The 17,972-nt window shown below is 44.8% G+C and overlaps 1 protein-coding gene across 1 annotated transcript; it reads left to right on the forward strand.

Moving 5' to 3' along the window:
- Positions 1-614: 614 nt before the first annotated feature.
- Positions 615-17,972, forward strand: RAB30 (RAB30, member RAS oncogene family). Its single transcript, XM_053456686.1, has 5 exons — positions 615-753; positions 14,997-15,091; positions 15,560-15,643; positions 16,699-16,882; positions 17,331-17,972. The coding sequence occupies exons 2-5, from the start codon at positions 15,005-15,007 to the stop codon at positions 17,579-17,581; spliced, it is 606 nt and encodes a 201-aa protein (XP_053312661.1). The 5' UTR covers positions 615-753; positions 14,997-15,004; the 3' UTR covers positions 17,582-17,972.

Genomic DNA, 17,972 nt, shown 5'->3' on the forward strand with positions numbered 1-17,972 from the left:
AGCCAGAGGAGTATATGAAGGAGTCGGATCCAGGCTTCGTGACCCCGGGAATCTGCCCCTTCACCCCAAGACACTGAGCTGGGGTAAAACCCTGAGAATCTGCCCATTCTCCCCGAGACTGGGGTAAAAACCCTGAGAATACGCCTCTTCACGGCAAAACACTGAGATGGAGTAAAACCCAGAGAACCTGCCCATTTAACCGAACAGTGGGGTAAAAACCCTGAGAATCTGCCCACTCACCCGTAGACACTGAAACGGGGTAAAAAAAACCCTGAGAATCTACCTGTTTACCCCCAGACGGTGAGATTTGTATTCTGGCTCCTGCTGCCCCCTCCCAGTTTTCAGTCAGGCTGTCACTGCCCCAGCCTCTGCCCCCTCCCGGTATAACTGGTATTCCTCCTGCTGTCAGAATGCCCATCGCAGCCTCTGGGAGTCAGGAGTCTCCGGCTCCTCCGCGGCCTCTGGGAATTGTAGTCCTGCGCCGGCCCTATTCCCGTAGCGGGGGGAGGGGATTCCTGACCAATTGGAACTGCATCTCCCAGAATGCGCTGCGGCGGCTTCTCCCAGTGTACGCCCATCGGGCTGCTGTCCTGAGGAATGATGTCATTGTGAGAGCAGCCCCAGTGCTGGGCATTCATTGTGCTGGGCGCAGGAACCAGATAAAGGACCCAGCAGCCCTGGCCCCGGGCCCCTGAGCCTGCTGACTGCCCCTGACCCCCCCCGTTCCTGTGTGTGCTGGGACTGGCCCTCAAGGTGAGTGATGGGTGTGCGGGGTGCATGCTGGCAGCTGGCATCACACATCTGTTTACCCCCCCTGCATGCTGGCTGTCTGCAAAACTTGCAGCATTCACATCACATGCTGGGTCTGCATTGGGGGAAGCAGTGGGTGTTTAATGGTTAATGGGGGGGCATTTTACAGAATTCACCCCAGGATACCAGACACACAACATCTGGGGTGTCCTCTGCTGCTGCAGCTGCTGAGGACTGCCACTCCCATGACTGTAAGTCAGCCACCTGGATGATGGCATAAAATATAAAGATGGGGTGTCGCACCCTGCATGGAGTCCTATTTCCGGGGGTCTCCTGGCGGCCGGGGGGCTGCAGCCGACCTGTTACGGTTTCTTAAATAATGGAAATTATTCCAAACTTAAAGGGGGGATCTCTGGCCAACTTTTGGTGGGTGCGCGGCCGGAGTCTGCGGCAGCAGAGGGACTTTCCATAGGCCTTGTAGGGGCAAATAACACACCGTCATTCGTCATGTTGGGGTTAAATAGCATTTACCTGCTCCTGGTCCAGATCCAGATGTTTGCCGGGATGGTGACCGGTGGCCTTTTCCATACGTTTGGAATGAAGTGGTTCCCATTATCCATATATTTAACCCCGTGACGTCTCTGCGATGATCTGACGCATCGCATCCTGTTACAGTAAATCCGTTGAAACATTATTACACGTCCTGTAACATTGTTACTATTAACGCTATATTTCTTTACAATACTATAGATTATTTCTTTATAATATTTTCGATTATTTCTGGATATATATATATATTATAATATGGATTATTTCTGGATATATATATTATAATATGGATTATTTATGTATATATATATTATAATATGGATCATTTCTGGATATATATATTATAATATGGATTATTTCTGGATATATATATTATAATATAGATTATTTATGGATATATATATTATAATATAGATTATTTATGGATATATATATTATAATATGGATCAGTTCTGGATATGTTTCTTTTAAATACAATATATTATTTTATTTCTGGATATATACGGTATATATTTTTATAATATTTTAGATTATTTCTGGATAGATTTCTTTCTAATATTCTATTTCATTTCTGGATCTATTATTTCTTTATAATACGATATATTATTTCTTGTTATATTTCTTTCAAATATTTTATATTGTTTTTGGATACATTTCTTCATAATATTAAGTATCATTTCTGTATTTATTTCTTTAGAATATTATATATTATTTCTCGATATAAATTTCTTTAGAATATTATATATTTCTGGATATATTTCATTAGAATATTATATATTATTTCTGGATATATTTCTTTATAATAAATATATATTATTTCTGGATATACCATATTTCGTTAGGATATTATATATTATTTCTCAATATATATTTCTTTAGAATATTATATATTATTTCTGGATATACCGTATTTCGCTAGGATATTATATATTATTTCTGGATATATTTCTTTATATATCACTAAGACGTTCCCCGAACTTTAGAGGTTGTAGGATTTGACAAGAAATGGTTTTGTCCCTAAGAGCTTACAATCTATAGGATTTGTTTATTTGCGAGTCTATTCTCAAATAAAACAAAGGTTTTGTAGACCAGCTCTAGATTTCTATATTTTAATGTTTTTTTAGGTTTAATACCCCGGAATGGCTTTACAGACAGCAATTGCGTTAATGAATGACTCAGGGGCTCTGCTAGATGTTCTAGCCTGATCTGGAGATAATAGCTAATTAATAACACTCTTTGTGATGTTGTTGCTATGGCGTCAGCCCTCGCTGAGTCACGTGATCGATGCACTTTGTGAAACCAGATCCGTGCACACGAGGCGTCCTCGCTTTGGCGTTTTGGTATGAAATGTTGCCTGTTGAGGTTGTGTAAGGAATGGATGGTTTTACCTCCAGTGTTTGCGCGGTGTGAGCCTGTGGCCCTCTGCATGCGCAGCGCTAGATCTTTCCCGCCGAGCTGATCGGAACGAGGTGTACGGGGCTCTGCAGATGATCCTGGAGCTGGATTTTAAAGCTGATCTTTGTGACAGATTCTGGGTCTTTAGTACTGATCTAGGTCAGTAGGTTCTAGGTGTTGAGAACGGATCTAGGCCAAGAACTGAAAAATATGTCAGAGTCTGGGTTATTAGAACTGATCTAGAGGATGGATTCTGGGTTATTAGAACTGATCTAGATGACAGATTCTGGGTTATTAGAACTGATCTAGAGGATAGATTCTGGGTTATTAGAACTGATCTAGAGAGCAGATTCTGGGTTATTAGAACTGATCTAGAGGACGGATTCTGGGTTATTAGAACTGATCTAGAGGAAGGATTCTAGGTTATTAGAACTGATCTAGATGACAGATTCTGGGTTATTAGAACTGATCTAGATGATGGATTCTGGGTTATTAGAACTGATCTACAGTAGGCCGATGGATTTTTAGAACTGATCTTGACCATGGACTCTTGATTTTCTTTAGAACTAATCTAGACGAGAGAGTCTTGGCTTTTTAGAACAGATCTGGACAAAGTGATGGTCCATTTTTAACCTCCATTTCTATGTTACTATGTCACAGCAGATCCTTGATTTTTTAGAACTGATCTAGATGATATAGTCTTGTTTTTTTAGAACTGATCTAGACAGCAGATTCTTGGTTTTACTGACCCTTAGCAGTTTTATACTGGATTTATTTCTTATATCGGTGACAATTTTACTGAAGTAAGCATTTTTTTTGTTCCGTTTGACCCAATGCAGAGAAATTCCACAGACGGTTTACATAATCTGCAACCAATTAACCTCGGAGGGGTTAGATCTCTTTTCCAGAGTAATCTCATTCCGTCTGGCCATATGGTGCAAGCAGCGAGCCCTCGGCCCCTCGGACCCCTCAGCGGTGGGGTAATATTTCAGATATCCACCAGTACTTCCTATCTCTTGCTCCCCCCCCCGATCCATAAACTAGCACTGATCAGTGATCAGCACGGACATTCTAAACGCTCCGGATCTGAGAACGTGAAGTATTTTCGGAATTAGAGCTAAAAGCCTGTTGGTGACCTAGAAACGCGGAGCGGGCGCCGGGCTGCGACGCGTAACCTAGAGTGACATTGATAAGTCGATTAAACCCAATTCATCACGGCTGAGTGGGCTATTGATTAGGACAACGTGCAGCTTCACACGCAATGCCCTATACATACATGTTACATAGTAACCTAGAACCCGTCGGCAGATGGGCCCCATTCGGCCCCCGTCTAGTCGCCCGTTTCTCCCGCTGTAAAGACTCAAACCTTAATCAGTCGTTGGTCTCGTCTTAGATTCAGGAGCCGTATGTCTATCCCATGCATGTTTAATACCCTCGCTGTATTACCCTCTACCACTTCTGCTGGGAGGCTGTTCCACTTATCTTCCACCCTCTCAGTAAAGTAAAACTTCTCGTTATCTCTATTACCAGGCAGTTAGTGAGCGTGTGCCGGTCTCACTCATGCCTGATCCGAGTCTGATCCGCTGGGGTCCGGGACATAGTTGTAGACGGGGTTCTCGCGGCAGCTGCGTAGCTCTGGTTCTCCGGTGTTCCTCGTGTAACGGATTTCATGCTCAGACACGCGCGGCATGCAGATTGACCCCCCGGGCCGCGTTCTGACGCCCGGCTGCGCATCTCAAAAGGCAAATTCTTCCTTTTTAGAAACTTAACCCCCCCCTTTGTAAGCAGAGAAGCTGCAGCTCCAGGGCTTTCATGCCGCTGAGAGCACTTTCTTCGCTTGCGCACGGGGGGCTCCCCGGAACCAGAGCTGACCAGCTCGGAGTATAACAAGTGGGTGCAGGTCGCAGGTGATGTCTTCGGCTGATTAACCGAGAGAGAGGTAAACCGGAGAAAAAAAAAAGGGGTTAAAAGAAAAGAAAATGTGTTTTTTTGGAACAAACCATGTGGGCAGGGGTTATGCTGAACTATCTGGATCTGATTTTCAGTTGTTTTACACCACTTGACTTTACTGAGAGGGTGGTAGAGAACCGGAACAGCCTCCCCGCAGAGGTGGTATAGGCTAATACAGTGTATTAAACAGGCATGGGATAGACATACGGCTCCTGAATCTAACGACTGATTAAGGTTTGAGTCTTTACGGACAAGATGAGGGGCCAAATGGGGCCGGTTTAGGGGCCCTCTACTACCTGTCATGTTACACGTATGTAAGGACACTATTTCATGTGATTTGCAGTTTTCGGAGCAGTAATATCTGTAAAAATTGATAACGGCGCACCGTTCAGTCTGTCTTGCCCTATGATGTCATCGCATTCGATGAAAGGATCTTCTTTATCAGTTTATCGGCCGGTGAATCAAAACATGCAAATAAATCTAAAATAGAGCAAACTAAATGCTTAAAAATATTTATTTGCTATTAAATACGTTTTTTTGCACAACTTTTGTGGGCCGTATAAAGTGTCGGCTGACTCTGCCACCTTTTGCCACAGATCTCCAGGCTGTAACAGTTTCCCTTTAATATTTAAAGGGCCATATCCGCTTTAATGCATGTCAGAGCTTTCCGTGGTGTCCCCCTTCCAGCTGCATTGGGGGGATTCTTTTCCTAGCCCCCTCCCCCACTCCTGCCGCCGGTGCTGACCGCGATCAGGACGCAGAAGGCGAGCGGCTTTGCTTTAATCGCTTCAAGATCTCGGCTCGGTTTCCTTCCTGGTGGGAGACGGATCCGGAGCCTCCGCCTGCGGCTTTTTTTCTGTCAAATCCAATTTCCTCTATTTTTATTATTTATTTTTACCTTAAAGTTTTATTGCCTTCGCGGTTTTGTTCAGCGATGAACCTCTCCGAGCCGCCATGTAACATTTTTCAATACTTAGAATATTTATTTTTTGGAATATTATTTTTAATTATTAATTTAATTGAGAAATTAAATATTTTTGCTATTATTGTTATTTATATTTTAGTATAATCATATAGTGGAGAAATTAAATATTTTTGCTATTATTATAAGTATTTATATTTTAGTATAATCATATAGTGGAGAAATTGAATATTTTTAGCTATTATTATCATTATTGTTACTTTTATTATTAATGTTGCTAATAATAATATTACCATTATTTATATTTTACTATCACCGTATAGAGGGGAAATTGAATAGGGTTGATAATAATAATAATAGTTATAATATCATCTATTGCATTTCTATAGCGCCTACATATTCCATAGCCCTGTAAAAGTCTAATGTGTGTTATAACGAGGTGCGCCTGTTTCTGCAGGGCAAATAAAAAGCTTTTTGAATTAAACCCGGGTTATTTTTGGGTAACGCTACCTGCTTTTTAGATTGCTGTCTGCCCGCTTCTCCCGCTGTAACGACTCAAACCTTAATCAGTCGTCGGTCTCGTCTTAGATTCAGGAGCCGTATGCCTGTCCCATGCATGTTTAATCCCCTCACTGTATTACCCTCTACCACTTCTGCTGGGAGGCTGTTCCACTTATCCACTTATCCTTCCTTCCATTCCATCTCAGTCTCTGACCCTCTAGTGTTAGATTCTGATCTCATTTAAAGAAGACGCATATTTCCTTATAAGACGCATAAAAAACATAAATAATCTTTAAAATCACTTCGTTTATTGAATTGTCTCGTTTTCTCCTAAAAAAATACCCCGCAGGCGCCGTGTTCCGTGCAGAGCATCTTCCAGAGACCATTTTTTTTAGTATTGCTAAATTCCTGCATTCTGGAGCCAGAAGCGTTATATGAGGCCACGAAGCGGGGAAGGGAGTCTCGTTCATGAAATGATTGGCCGGATATTTCGCCGACTCAGATAATTCATTTTGGATTTGTTTTTAATTATTAAAATTGCCAACGTTTACATCTTTTCCCTTTACATCTCTGCAATCTGCAAGACTTAATTTTTTCTGTTACAGATTTTATTTCTGTTACTTTGTTAACTCATCACAGGGAGAAATCCCATGAAATAAACCCCCCAGCGCCGTATGCAGTAATAACCATACCTGGGAACTACGACGGGTGAGCGCTGCCCCTCCGGTTCTCCGGGTCAAGACCCGAATCCTCCGGGTCGTGGGAGCGGGGCCTTGTCACACCCCGCTCCCGGCCCATTTTGTCCTTTAAATGGAGGTGTTTTCTGTTGCCGTCAGTGTGCAGTCCTGGCGGCGTCCCGCAAGAGAAGGATCCGGGTAGCCAGAGCCGAGAAGTTCCCAGGTATGGTAATACCCCCCCCAGCGCTGTATGCAGTATTATAACCCCCAGCGCAGTATACAGTGATATAACCCCCCCCACCGCTGTATACAGTAATATAACCCCCCGAGCGCTGTATACAGTAAGATAACCCCCCCAGCGCTGTATACAGTAATATAACCCCCCCGCGCTGTATACAGTAATATAACCCCCCAGCGCTGTATACAGTAATATAACCCCCCAGCGCTGTATACAGTAATATAACCCCCAGCGCTGTATGCAGTATTATAACCCCCCAGCGCTGTATACAGTAATATAACCCCCCGAGCGCTGTATACAGTAATATAACCCCCCCAGCGCTGTATACAGTAATATAACCCCCCAGCGCTGTATACAGTAATATAACCCCCCCAGCGCTGTATACAGTAATATAACCCCCAGCACTGTATACAGTAATATAACCCCCAGCGCTGTATACACTAATATAACCCCCCCAGCGCTGTATACAGTAATATAACCCCCCCAGCGCTATATACAGTAATATAACCCCCAGCGCTACATACAGTAATATAACCACCCCAGCGCTGTACACAGTAATAACCCCCAGAGCTGTATACAGTAATATAACCCCCAGCGCTGTATACAGTGATATAACCCCCCAGCGCTGTATACAGTAGTATAACCCCCAGCGCTATATACAGTAATATAACCCCCCAGCACTGTATACAGTAATATAACCCCCCAGCGCTGTATACAGTAATATAACCCCCCAGCGCTGTATACAGTAATATAACCCCCGCGCTGTATACAGTAATATAACCCCCAGCGCTGTATACAGTAATATAACCCCCCCAGCGCTGTATACAGTAATATAACCCCAGCGCTACATACAGTAATATAACCCCCAGCGCTGAATACAGTTATATAACCCCCCAGCGCTATATACAGTAATATAACCCCCCAGCGCTATATACAGTAATATAACCCTCCAGCGCTATATACAGTAATATCCCCCCAGCGCTATATACAGTAATATAACCCCCTGAGCGCTGCATACAGTAATATAACCCCCCCGAGCACTGTATACAGTATAGAGGAATATACAGGGATATAACGGGTTATAAGGACGGGATTAGTTATACGGCCGGAGAGTATATAACATATAATATGAGGAATATACAGGATATAACGGGTTATAAGGACGGGATTATTTATACGGCCGGAGAGTATATAATATATAATATGAGGAATATACAGGATATAACGGGTTATAAGGACGGGATTAGTTATACGGGGGGAGAGTATATAATATATAATATGAGGAATATAGTACAGTATATAACGGATTATAAGGACGGGATTAGTTATACGGCCGGAGAGTATATAATATATAATATGAGGAATATACAGGATATAACGGGTTATAAGGACGGGATTAGTTATACGGGGGGAGAGTATATAATATATAATATGAGGAATATACAGTATATAACGGATTATAAGGACGGGATTAGTTATACGGCCGGAGAGTATATAATATACAATATGAGGAATATACAGGGATATAACGGGTTATAAGGACGGGATTAGTTATACGGGGGAGAGTATATAATATACAATATGAGGAATATACAGGATATAACGGGATATAAGGACGTGATTAGTTATACGGGTCGGAGAGTATATAATATATAATATGAGGAATATACAGGATATAACGGGTTATAAGGACGGGATTAGTTATACGGCCGGAGAGTATATAATATATAATATGAGGAATATACAGGATATAACGGGTTATAAGGACGGGATTAGTTATATGGCCGGAGAGTATATAATATATAATATGAGGAATATACAGGGATATAACGGGTTAGAAGGACGAGATTAGTTATACGGCCGGAGAGTGTATAATATATAATATGAGGAATATACAGGATATAAGGGGTTATAAGGACGGGATTAGTTATACGGGGGGAGAGTATATAATATATAATATGAGGAATATACAGGATATAACGGGTTATAAGGACGGGATTAGTTATACGGCCGGAGAGTATATAATATATAATATGAGGAATATACAGGATATAACGGGTTATAAGGACGGGATTAGTTATACGGCCGGAGAGTATATAATATATATTATGAGGAATATACAGGGATATAACGGGTTATAAGGATGGGATTAGTTATACGGCCGGAGAGTATATAATATATAATATGAGGAATATACAGGGATATAACGGGTTATAAGGACGGGATTAGTTATACGGGGGGAGAGTATATAATATATAATATGAGGAATATACAGGGATATAACGGGTTATAAGGAGGGGATTAGTTATACGGGGGGAGAGTATATAATATATAATATGAGGAATATACAGGGATATAACGGGTTATAAGGACGGGATTAGTTATATGGCCGGAGAGTATATAATATATAATATGAGGAATATACAGGATATAACGGGTTATAAGGATGGGATTAGTTATACGGGGGAGAGTATATAATATATAATATGAGGAATATACAGGATATAACGGGTTATAAGGACGGGATTAGTTATACGGCCGGAGAGTATATAATATATAATATGAGGAATATACAGGGATATAACAGGTTATAAGGACGGGATTAGTTATACGGCCGGAGAGTATATAATATATAATATGAGGAATATACAGGGATATAACAGGTTATAAGGACGGGATTAGTTATAAGGCCGGAGAGTATATAATATATAATATGAGGAATATACAGGGATATAACGGTTTATAAGGACGGGATAAAATGGTAAACCATCCATCAATCTATTACCGTTTGGTGAAAGCCGGGAGGTTCTTCTCAGAATGTTATATTAAAGAACAGAAAAGGCTCTCATTGATTGGATAAGGAGTCCTTTCCTGCCAATCAGTGTTGAGAATGGTTGGAGCAGTAAGGAGGCCGGCAGCTTTTACCTCACGTAACGCAGTGACATTAAACGTTCCTTCCGTATTTGCTTCACGGGGATATTCCCGCAGACATGAAGCTCGTGCTGCCGATCCTCTGCGTTATAAATGGCTGTGATCAGCGGGAGCACGCCGAGTCCTCAGAGAAGCACCGTTAATTCTGTGAGATTTACCAAAATACTTCACTCTGCATCGTACAGGGCGGGACTCGCAGGGTTTGACTTTCTTATTGGATTGTGAGATTTGTTTTTTAAATAAAGTTTTGAAGGCTGTAGGAAAGAGGTTGCAGCTCCTGTTGCGAATGTTTGCACAATATAACGCATAACGAGCCCCGCATGCCTCCCAACTGTCCCGATTTTGCCGCTCACCGAGCCCTACCTTTGTCCCGCATTCCCGCGGCCCAGATTTCATTCTCTGGTGCCTGGAACCCCGGGGTGGGCATACGCAGTAGCGGATTTTCTAGAAGCTGTTTCCGGAAATTCCAAATGCAAAAATAAATAATTTTATTAGGATTTTATCAATTTTAAATATTATATATTTTTATAAATATATGTTTTTTTGTTTTTTTTTAGCAGCGTGCAGCCAATGCCTGGATATATACGTAGCCCGTGGCCGCCCATATCCACCTATTGGCCTTAAAGTGCCAGGGCCGGACCGCTGTGAGGTCCTTCTTTAACCATGACAAATTTTGCTTAGTGTAAGTTTTGCCGGGAACACTTAATTGTCATGTGACACAAAAGCAGGCAGTGATAGGTTGTTGTCATAGCAACTGAAAAGTTTATATGATGTAAAAAAAATTGACAGATTTGCTAAGGTTTCTTCCCTCTTTACATACCAGAGCAGAACTCTTAACTTCAATCCTTGACGAATCAGGACACAGGGGGCGGAGCTTGAGGGGGTAAAGTGTCATTCAATCTGGCAGCTCTATCGTGCATGTACAGAGCCCCAAATCCTGCTGTCCCACCGAGCTCTACCTCTGTCCCGAGACAGCTGATTGGCTGAAAGGTGCGCAGCTGATTGACGTGCGCCATGACATCATCAGCACGCGTCCTCCTTCGGGCAGCAACCGAAAACATGGAGGATTAGAAACCAGGTTTAGCGATTCCTGGAAGAGGATCCGGAGTCGTTAGGATGAGTTATTATTCGGTGGGTGTTGTGATTGGAACTCGGCTGCAGGGACAGTGTGCGGGGCCCCTGTGCGGCTGTTCGGGGCCCCTCTTCGCGCATCAATTAATTTTGTTCTTCAATGGAGTAAGAAACAAACTGAGAGTAACTGAGAGAACAATCAGCGCTGATGGGGCTTAGAAATGTTCCCTCTGCGGAAAGACAGCAAATGCAACAACTACTCCTCCAGACTGACGCTTTAATGGTGCTTTCATGAAATGTAATAAAAGAGACGCCATCACGGAGCCTCCGCACACACTCTCTGCTCTGATTGGAGGAAAGGCTGTCGCCATGGTGCGCGTTGTGGCCCCAGAAAGTGGACAGATTCATGGAGAAAGAGAAGCGTGAGGAAGTGTGGAACTGCCTCCCAGCAGAAGTGGTAGAGGGTCATATAATGGATATTTGAACAGGACTGTCCCCTGCAAATCCCTGACACTTGAGAGGTATGCTGAGGGGCAGGGGGTGGCAGCTGTGACGGTTTTCTGTGTAAAGCCAGACTTTGGGATTTGCGTTAAACTTCTGGTCAGATGATGGTTTTAGGAATTTTCGGTTCTTTTATTGCTGCCGGACCGGATCTGCCACCCGTGGTTGGTGGTTTGTGGCCGACTGGGCCTTGTTGGGTTTTGAGAAGTCGTTTGTCCAAAAACAATGTGTGCGGCTGAGTGGGACGTGAAGCAGGTGATTGTGTATCGACCCCGTCTGTCGGCCCCAGGGAGGGGTAAAGTCTTTATTTAAAGTGCTGGATTAACCCATTCATTTCAGTCATTTGTCTTTTATATAAATATATAGTTATTTTTAACTCTTTTGTTTAGCTCTTTCTCGGGGCATTTAGTTCCGGCTGGAAGGGATTCTACAAAAATGTTTCAAAAACGTTACATTCCATAAACTGCCGGATAATCGCCCCCCCGAGGCGGGAGGAGGGAGGCTGTCTGCGCATGTCGGCCTCTCCAGTCTCAACAAGATTTGGTTTCATGCAGAAAAATTTCAAAATTCACAAGAATTTTTTATGATTTACTTTTTTTAGGAACGAGGAACGTCCCAGAGACGGTTTAATGTTCTGCTGAGGAATTTTTGGGGTATTAAATATTATCAGTCATGTGATATTTTGGGTGACTTTCCCGGCTCAATCAGCGCACTGAGCTGATGCTTTATGGCGATGCTAATGAAGTCCGTCCCTCCATAGACTTTCATTAGTCATAGAGTCCGGCTGGGTGATTAAGGCCGAGCCATTCTATTGTTCCCCACAGGCAGTATGATAAGGAGTCGGGGGGGTTAGTAAATTGGGGGTCAGATAACAGAGCGGGAATCATACAAATGGCTGATATACAGCAGGTTTCACCAGTGGCCCCCAGGGGCCCCCTCCTCCCGTTTGGCCTCTATATACTTTGATATTTGGGTTTCCTCTCTTTGTTTAAGTTAGAAATCAGTCGTTGGTCTCGTCTTAGATTCAGGAGCCGTATGTCTATCCCATGCATGTTTAATATCTATTAAACCCTCTACCACTTCTGCTGGGAGGCTATTCCACTTATCTACCAACCTCAGTAAAGTAAAACTTCCTTCCTTTTCATCTCAGCCTCTGACCCTCTAGTTTACATTTTTGCTCATTTTTAGCTGTAATATAAAGGAGTTTTACTTTACTGAGAGGAGGATAGATACGTGGAACAGCCTCCCAGCAGAAGTGGTAGAGGTTAATATGGAGAAGGTGTTGACTTAGAACGTATAGATTTTTTTATGGCTGCATGCAGAGGATGTCATTTACAGGATATTATGCATTGCTGCAACAAGAAAGTAGATAAATGGAACAGCCACCCAGCAGAAGTGGTGGAGGCAAATAGCCTCAGTCATTTAGATAGTCCAGACTCGGCCCCCCGTGCCGCTCAGAGTCTCACAGGCCGCGGACACTGAATCTGAATGAATGAGACGTTGGTGTCTGCAGGTGCTCAGCGTGGATCCGCGGTGCGTCTCTTCATTAAATGCCCGCAGATTTATCGCCCGGGTTCGCATCCAGCTGCGTGAATCATCAGTCAGAATGGAGCAAATACCCCGCGGGGGGCAATTATCGCTCTCCCCATCTGAATGGTCATTTATTTCCACTGAAGGTAACATGCAAAGGCCAATTTCGTAACATACCACCTCCGCTGGTCATTAATCCCTTGCGTCTTGTGAACACTGCGATGCTGACCCGGGCCACAATCTAATTTTAAAGCCATTTCATACCCTCATACCCAGCAAACATTCAGAGCTCCTAGAAAAGAGGGGCATCGGGGGGAGGAGAGCGGGGCATCAGAAGAGGGGCATCGAGGGAGGAGAGAGGGGCATCTGGGGGGCCAGGGGGGAGAGAGGGGCATCAGGGTGGATGAGTGACCCACACCATACAGTAACTGAGTGTAGTGGGAGTCACCGTATGGTGTGACTGTGAGTAGTGAGTGTGATTGAGTGCGCATCGTGGTGGCTGAGAGTGATGAGTGTGGTGAGTTTACTTCGGTGGCGTGAAATATTCCTCTCTGTAGGGAAGAAAATCCCCCCATTCATAAACCGGGGGGTGGGGGTGCACCCCAATGAAGGACTGTATTGTGCTCCCATTGTGTACCTCCCAACCGTCCTGGTTTGCACAGGAGAGTCCTGATTTCTGACCTGACCAGGCAAGAGAGGCGAGCCGCATCTCCCCTCTGTAATATGATGGCTTCCTTTATATTGTAGATTATTTTTTTAACCGATTGAGTGCCAGCTGCCTTGGAAAGCATTGCGGGCTGCCTTGGCACGGGAACGGTTAATAGGGAGCATTATTCTTCTTATTATTATTATCCGGTAACGCGCCCGCCGCCGCCGTCACTTCAGATAATTAGGCCTTGCTGCAGAACGTTCTCGTTATTAAGCTGTTGCCTGGATACGGAGTCATCATTAACTCATTCAGATGCTGGCAGGTTAACACTTTCAGCCCCGGGGGGGTCGGCAGTAAGGTCTGGGAGCTGCAGCTCTTACGTCATACTGTTCGGCCTGCGTACCTCGTACAGCGCTGTGGTGTATGATGGCGCTATATACTTCAATGAATAATAATAATATGTATGTCAGTGCGACCTGAGGCACCTGCTTATTCATAGGTGGATAACAAATACAAAGACAGAGACTGTCCAAAGGGCCTAACCAAGGGGTCATACTGGCGATGGTGTGTACCTGCCAAGTGTTCCTGTTTAGCTTTGGACCCCAAATTAGTTGGGTGTTGGATGAGGGGAACAGCCTCCCAGCAGAGGCTAATTCAATGAGGGGATTTAACATGCGTTTTAGTGGGTGTGGTTAGAGGCAGGGCTGTGGGTGGGACTATTTGTGTAACTGGGTGGGGCATTTAGAAGAATAATGGGGTTTATTCACCCCGTGTAATGTATAAAGCCGTTTCCTGCTGTTTCTATGCACATTATCGGGGCTTTTAGGGCTGTAGAACCCTGCGATCCCCTCATACCCAGCAAACATTCCGACCTCCTAGAAATGAGGGGCATCAGGGGGGGAGAGAGGGGCATCAAGTAAGGAAAAAGGGGTGCATGGAACGAAAGAGGGGCAGAAAAAAGGTGAGGAAAAAGACATCTCTGGATAAGTGATCTGTCCATACCCCCTAAAACAAAAGTGCCCCCTCTGTGGCCGTTTGGGGTGTTGGGAGGGGGCAGTCCCCGGTGAGAAGTTGTTGGTCGGACATTCGGCCCCCCCAGGGGCCCCAATAGAATTGATAGAGGGATATTATGGTCACCCTTATCATACGACCTTAACTCACGCGGGGAGGAATAACCCCCGCGCCTCGTGGAAGTGGGTGTGGAGCGGGGACTTTGTCCTGTCTGCCTGGAGGGATAAAGTCTTGTTTGCAGCTGAGCAGATAACGGGACTGTCCCCGTGAGCTGACGCTCGGCACGGCTCTGACCCCCCGCTCCGCTTGTGTCTCCTGCAGCCGTGAAGATGGAGGATTACGATTTCCTCTTCAAGATCGTTCTGATCGGGAACGCCGGGGTCGGGAAGACCTGCCTCGTCCGGCGATTCACTCAGGTGAGTGGCCCCTGCCTCCTGGGGGCCCCGGCTTCGGCTTTTGCCCCTCTCCCCGGTCTGTTAGTTATCCTTGTTTAGCCCCAAATGCCTGCGCGTTCCCTGCCGGGGGCAATTACATTATGTGTATTTATATAGCGCCAGCAGATTCCGTAGCGCTGCTACAATAAGGCAAAGGGAGAAGATTTGGCATAACATTAACCCTTTGAGTGCCAGGGGGTCGGGGCACATTTCTCCCCCATAGGGAGGGTGCTGGTAATATGGAAATAGAAGGGGTTAAATCCCATAATTGTGTCCGCAGACCCCCAACCCTCTCAGCCTCTGCTGCCCCTGCCCCGGCGGGCTCTCGTCATCACTCCGCTTGGTGGTGATGGGAGTTGTAGTCCACAAAAGCTCACGATTTCACCCCCTTTTACCCAGAGAGGAGATTTCGGGACGATGAACATTTTCCATTTTTTTGGGTCTTTTCAGGGTCTCTTCCCCCCCGGTCAGGGGGCCACCATCGGGGTGGATTTTATGATAAAAACGGTGGAGATAAAAGGTGAAAAGATAAAGGTAAAGAACCCGCAAATATCACCGCTTAGCGAATAATCCCCCATTATCTCCCCGAAATGTGTCTACACTATACATTCTACAGGGCCAGTCACTGATTTATCTGCACATTCTACAGGGGCCGGCTCACTGATTTATCTATACATTATACAGGGCCAGTCACTGATTTATCTATACATTATACAGGGGGCCGGTCACTGATTTATCTATACATTATACAGGGGGCTGGCTCGCTGATTTATCTATACATTATACAGGGGGCCGGTCACTGATTTATCTATACGTTATACAGGGCCAGTCACTGATTTATCTATACATTATACAGGGGGCCGGCTCGCTGATTTATCTATACATTCTACAGGGCCAGTCACTGATTTATCTATACATTATACAGGGGGCCAGTCACTGATTTATCTATACATTATACAGGGGCCGGCTTGCTGATTTAACTATACATTATACAGGGGGCCAGCTCGCGGATTTATCTATACATTATACAGGGGGCCGGCTCGCTGATTTATCTATACATTATACAGGGGGCCGGCTCGCTGATTTATCTATATATTATACAGGGGCCGGCTCACTGATTTATCTATACATTATACAGGGGCCGGCTTGCTGATTGAACTATACATTATACAGGGGGCGGCTCGCTGATTTAACTATACATTATACAGGGGTGGCTCGCTGATTTATCTATACATTATACAGGGCCGGCTCACTGATTTAACTATACATTATACAGGGCTGGCTCACTGATTTATCTATACATTATACAGGGGGCCGGCTCGCTGATTTAACTATACATTATACAGGGCCGGCTCGCTGATTTAACTATACATTATACAGGGCCGGCTCGCTGATTTAACTATACATTATACAGGGGCCGGCTCACTGATGTAACTATACATTATACAGGGGCCGGCTCGCTGATTTATCTATACATTATACAGGGCTGGCTCACTGATTTAACTATACATTATACAGGGCCGGCTCACTGATTTAACTATACATTATACAGGGAAGGATTATTAATGCTGCCGTTCTCTGTTGTGTAGCTGCAGATTTGGGACACCGCGGGGCAGGAGAGGTTCCGCTCCATCACTCAGAGTTATTACCGAAGTGCCAACGCTTTGATCCTGACTTATGACATCACCTGCGAGGAATCGTTCCGCTGCCTTCCGGAATGGCTGAGGGAGATAGAGCAGTACGCCAACAATGAGGTCATCACCGTGCTTGTGGGTAGGTCATAGCAGCCAATATCCGGGTCACCTACTGGCCGGGAAGCCATCATATCCCTGCGTATAAGGGGGGCTCAGGTCACGCATGCGCAACAACGGCTTCTCACAGATGTCTACAAAGGATCCCTTTGACGGACCACATCCAGTCCCCGTTTGCTGATGTGGCTCCTGTGTCCCTTTTGGAACATCCATAGGATAGGAAGTTTTAACCTTTCCAAAAAGGTGGCACATAAGTGGAACAGCTTCCCAGCAGAAGTGGTAGAGGGTAATACAGTGAGGGTATTAAACATGCGTGGGATAGACATACGGCTCCTGAATCTAAGACGAGACCAACGACTGATTAAGGTTTGAATCTTTACAGCAGGAGAAACGGGCGACTAGACGGGGGCCGGATGGGGCCGATCTGCTGGCGGGTTCTGGGATCCTAACTTTTTTATTATGTTTTACAGGTAATAAGATCGACCTGGCAGAACGAAGGGAGGTCTCGCAGCAGAGAGCTGAAGAGTTTGCAGAGTCCCAAAAAATGTATTATCTAGAAACCTCCGCCAAAGAGTCAGACAACGTGGAGAAGCTTTTCCTGGACTTGGCCTGCCGCCTGATCGGCGAGGCGCGGCAAAACGCGCTGGTCAACAATTTGGACTCCTCGCTGCCGGGAGAAGGGAAAACCATCAGTTATTTGAACTGCTGTAATTTCAATTAGATCCGGAAACGGCGAGAAAACGAGTGGGGAGGAAAAACAAACAAACCCCGAAACACTCGGAATGGGCCGAGGTCCCCTCTCTGCGAGGGTCGTTCTTGTATTGACCTTCTGACATCTGCCCCGGGTCGGGTTTAAGCATGGAGGGCCGCATGCCTTTTTTCCCCCCCGCAGGTCACCATAGCGAGGCAGAGTATGGTTTCTGGAGGAGGCGCGCCGCTCAGCCGCTCAGAGTGTTTTTAACAAAAAAAAGACAAAACCTGTACAGATTTAACCAGACGGGGAGGCTTTTTTTCTAATAAATAGAAAAGTAATTTTAAGGACATGAAAAAAAAAAAAACTTTTTGCGTGTTTATAAGAAAATGAGAACCCTGAATATATTCTCTGCTTCCGT

Source organism: Spea bombifrons, chromosome 2 (genome assembly GCF_027358695.1).
Source record: "Spea bombifrons isolate aSpeBom1 chromosome 2, aSpeBom1.2.pri, whole genome shotgun sequence".
NCBI lineage: Eukaryota > Metazoa > Chordata > Amphibia > Anura > Pelobatidae > Spea > Spea bombifrons.

Coding starts and splice junctions, on each gene's coding strand:
- RAB30 (XM_053456686.1), top strand. CDS start 15,005: ATGGAGGATTACGATTTCCTCTTCAAGATCGTTCTGATCGGGAACGCC. Junction 15,644..16,698: donor TAAAAGGTGAAAAGATAAAG/GTAAAGAACCCG, acceptor TCTGTTGTGTAG/CTGCAGATTTGGGACACCGC. Junction 16,883..17,330: donor GGTCATCACCGTGCTTGTGG/GTAGGTCATAGC, acceptor TATGTTTTACAG/GTAATAAGATCGACCTGGCA.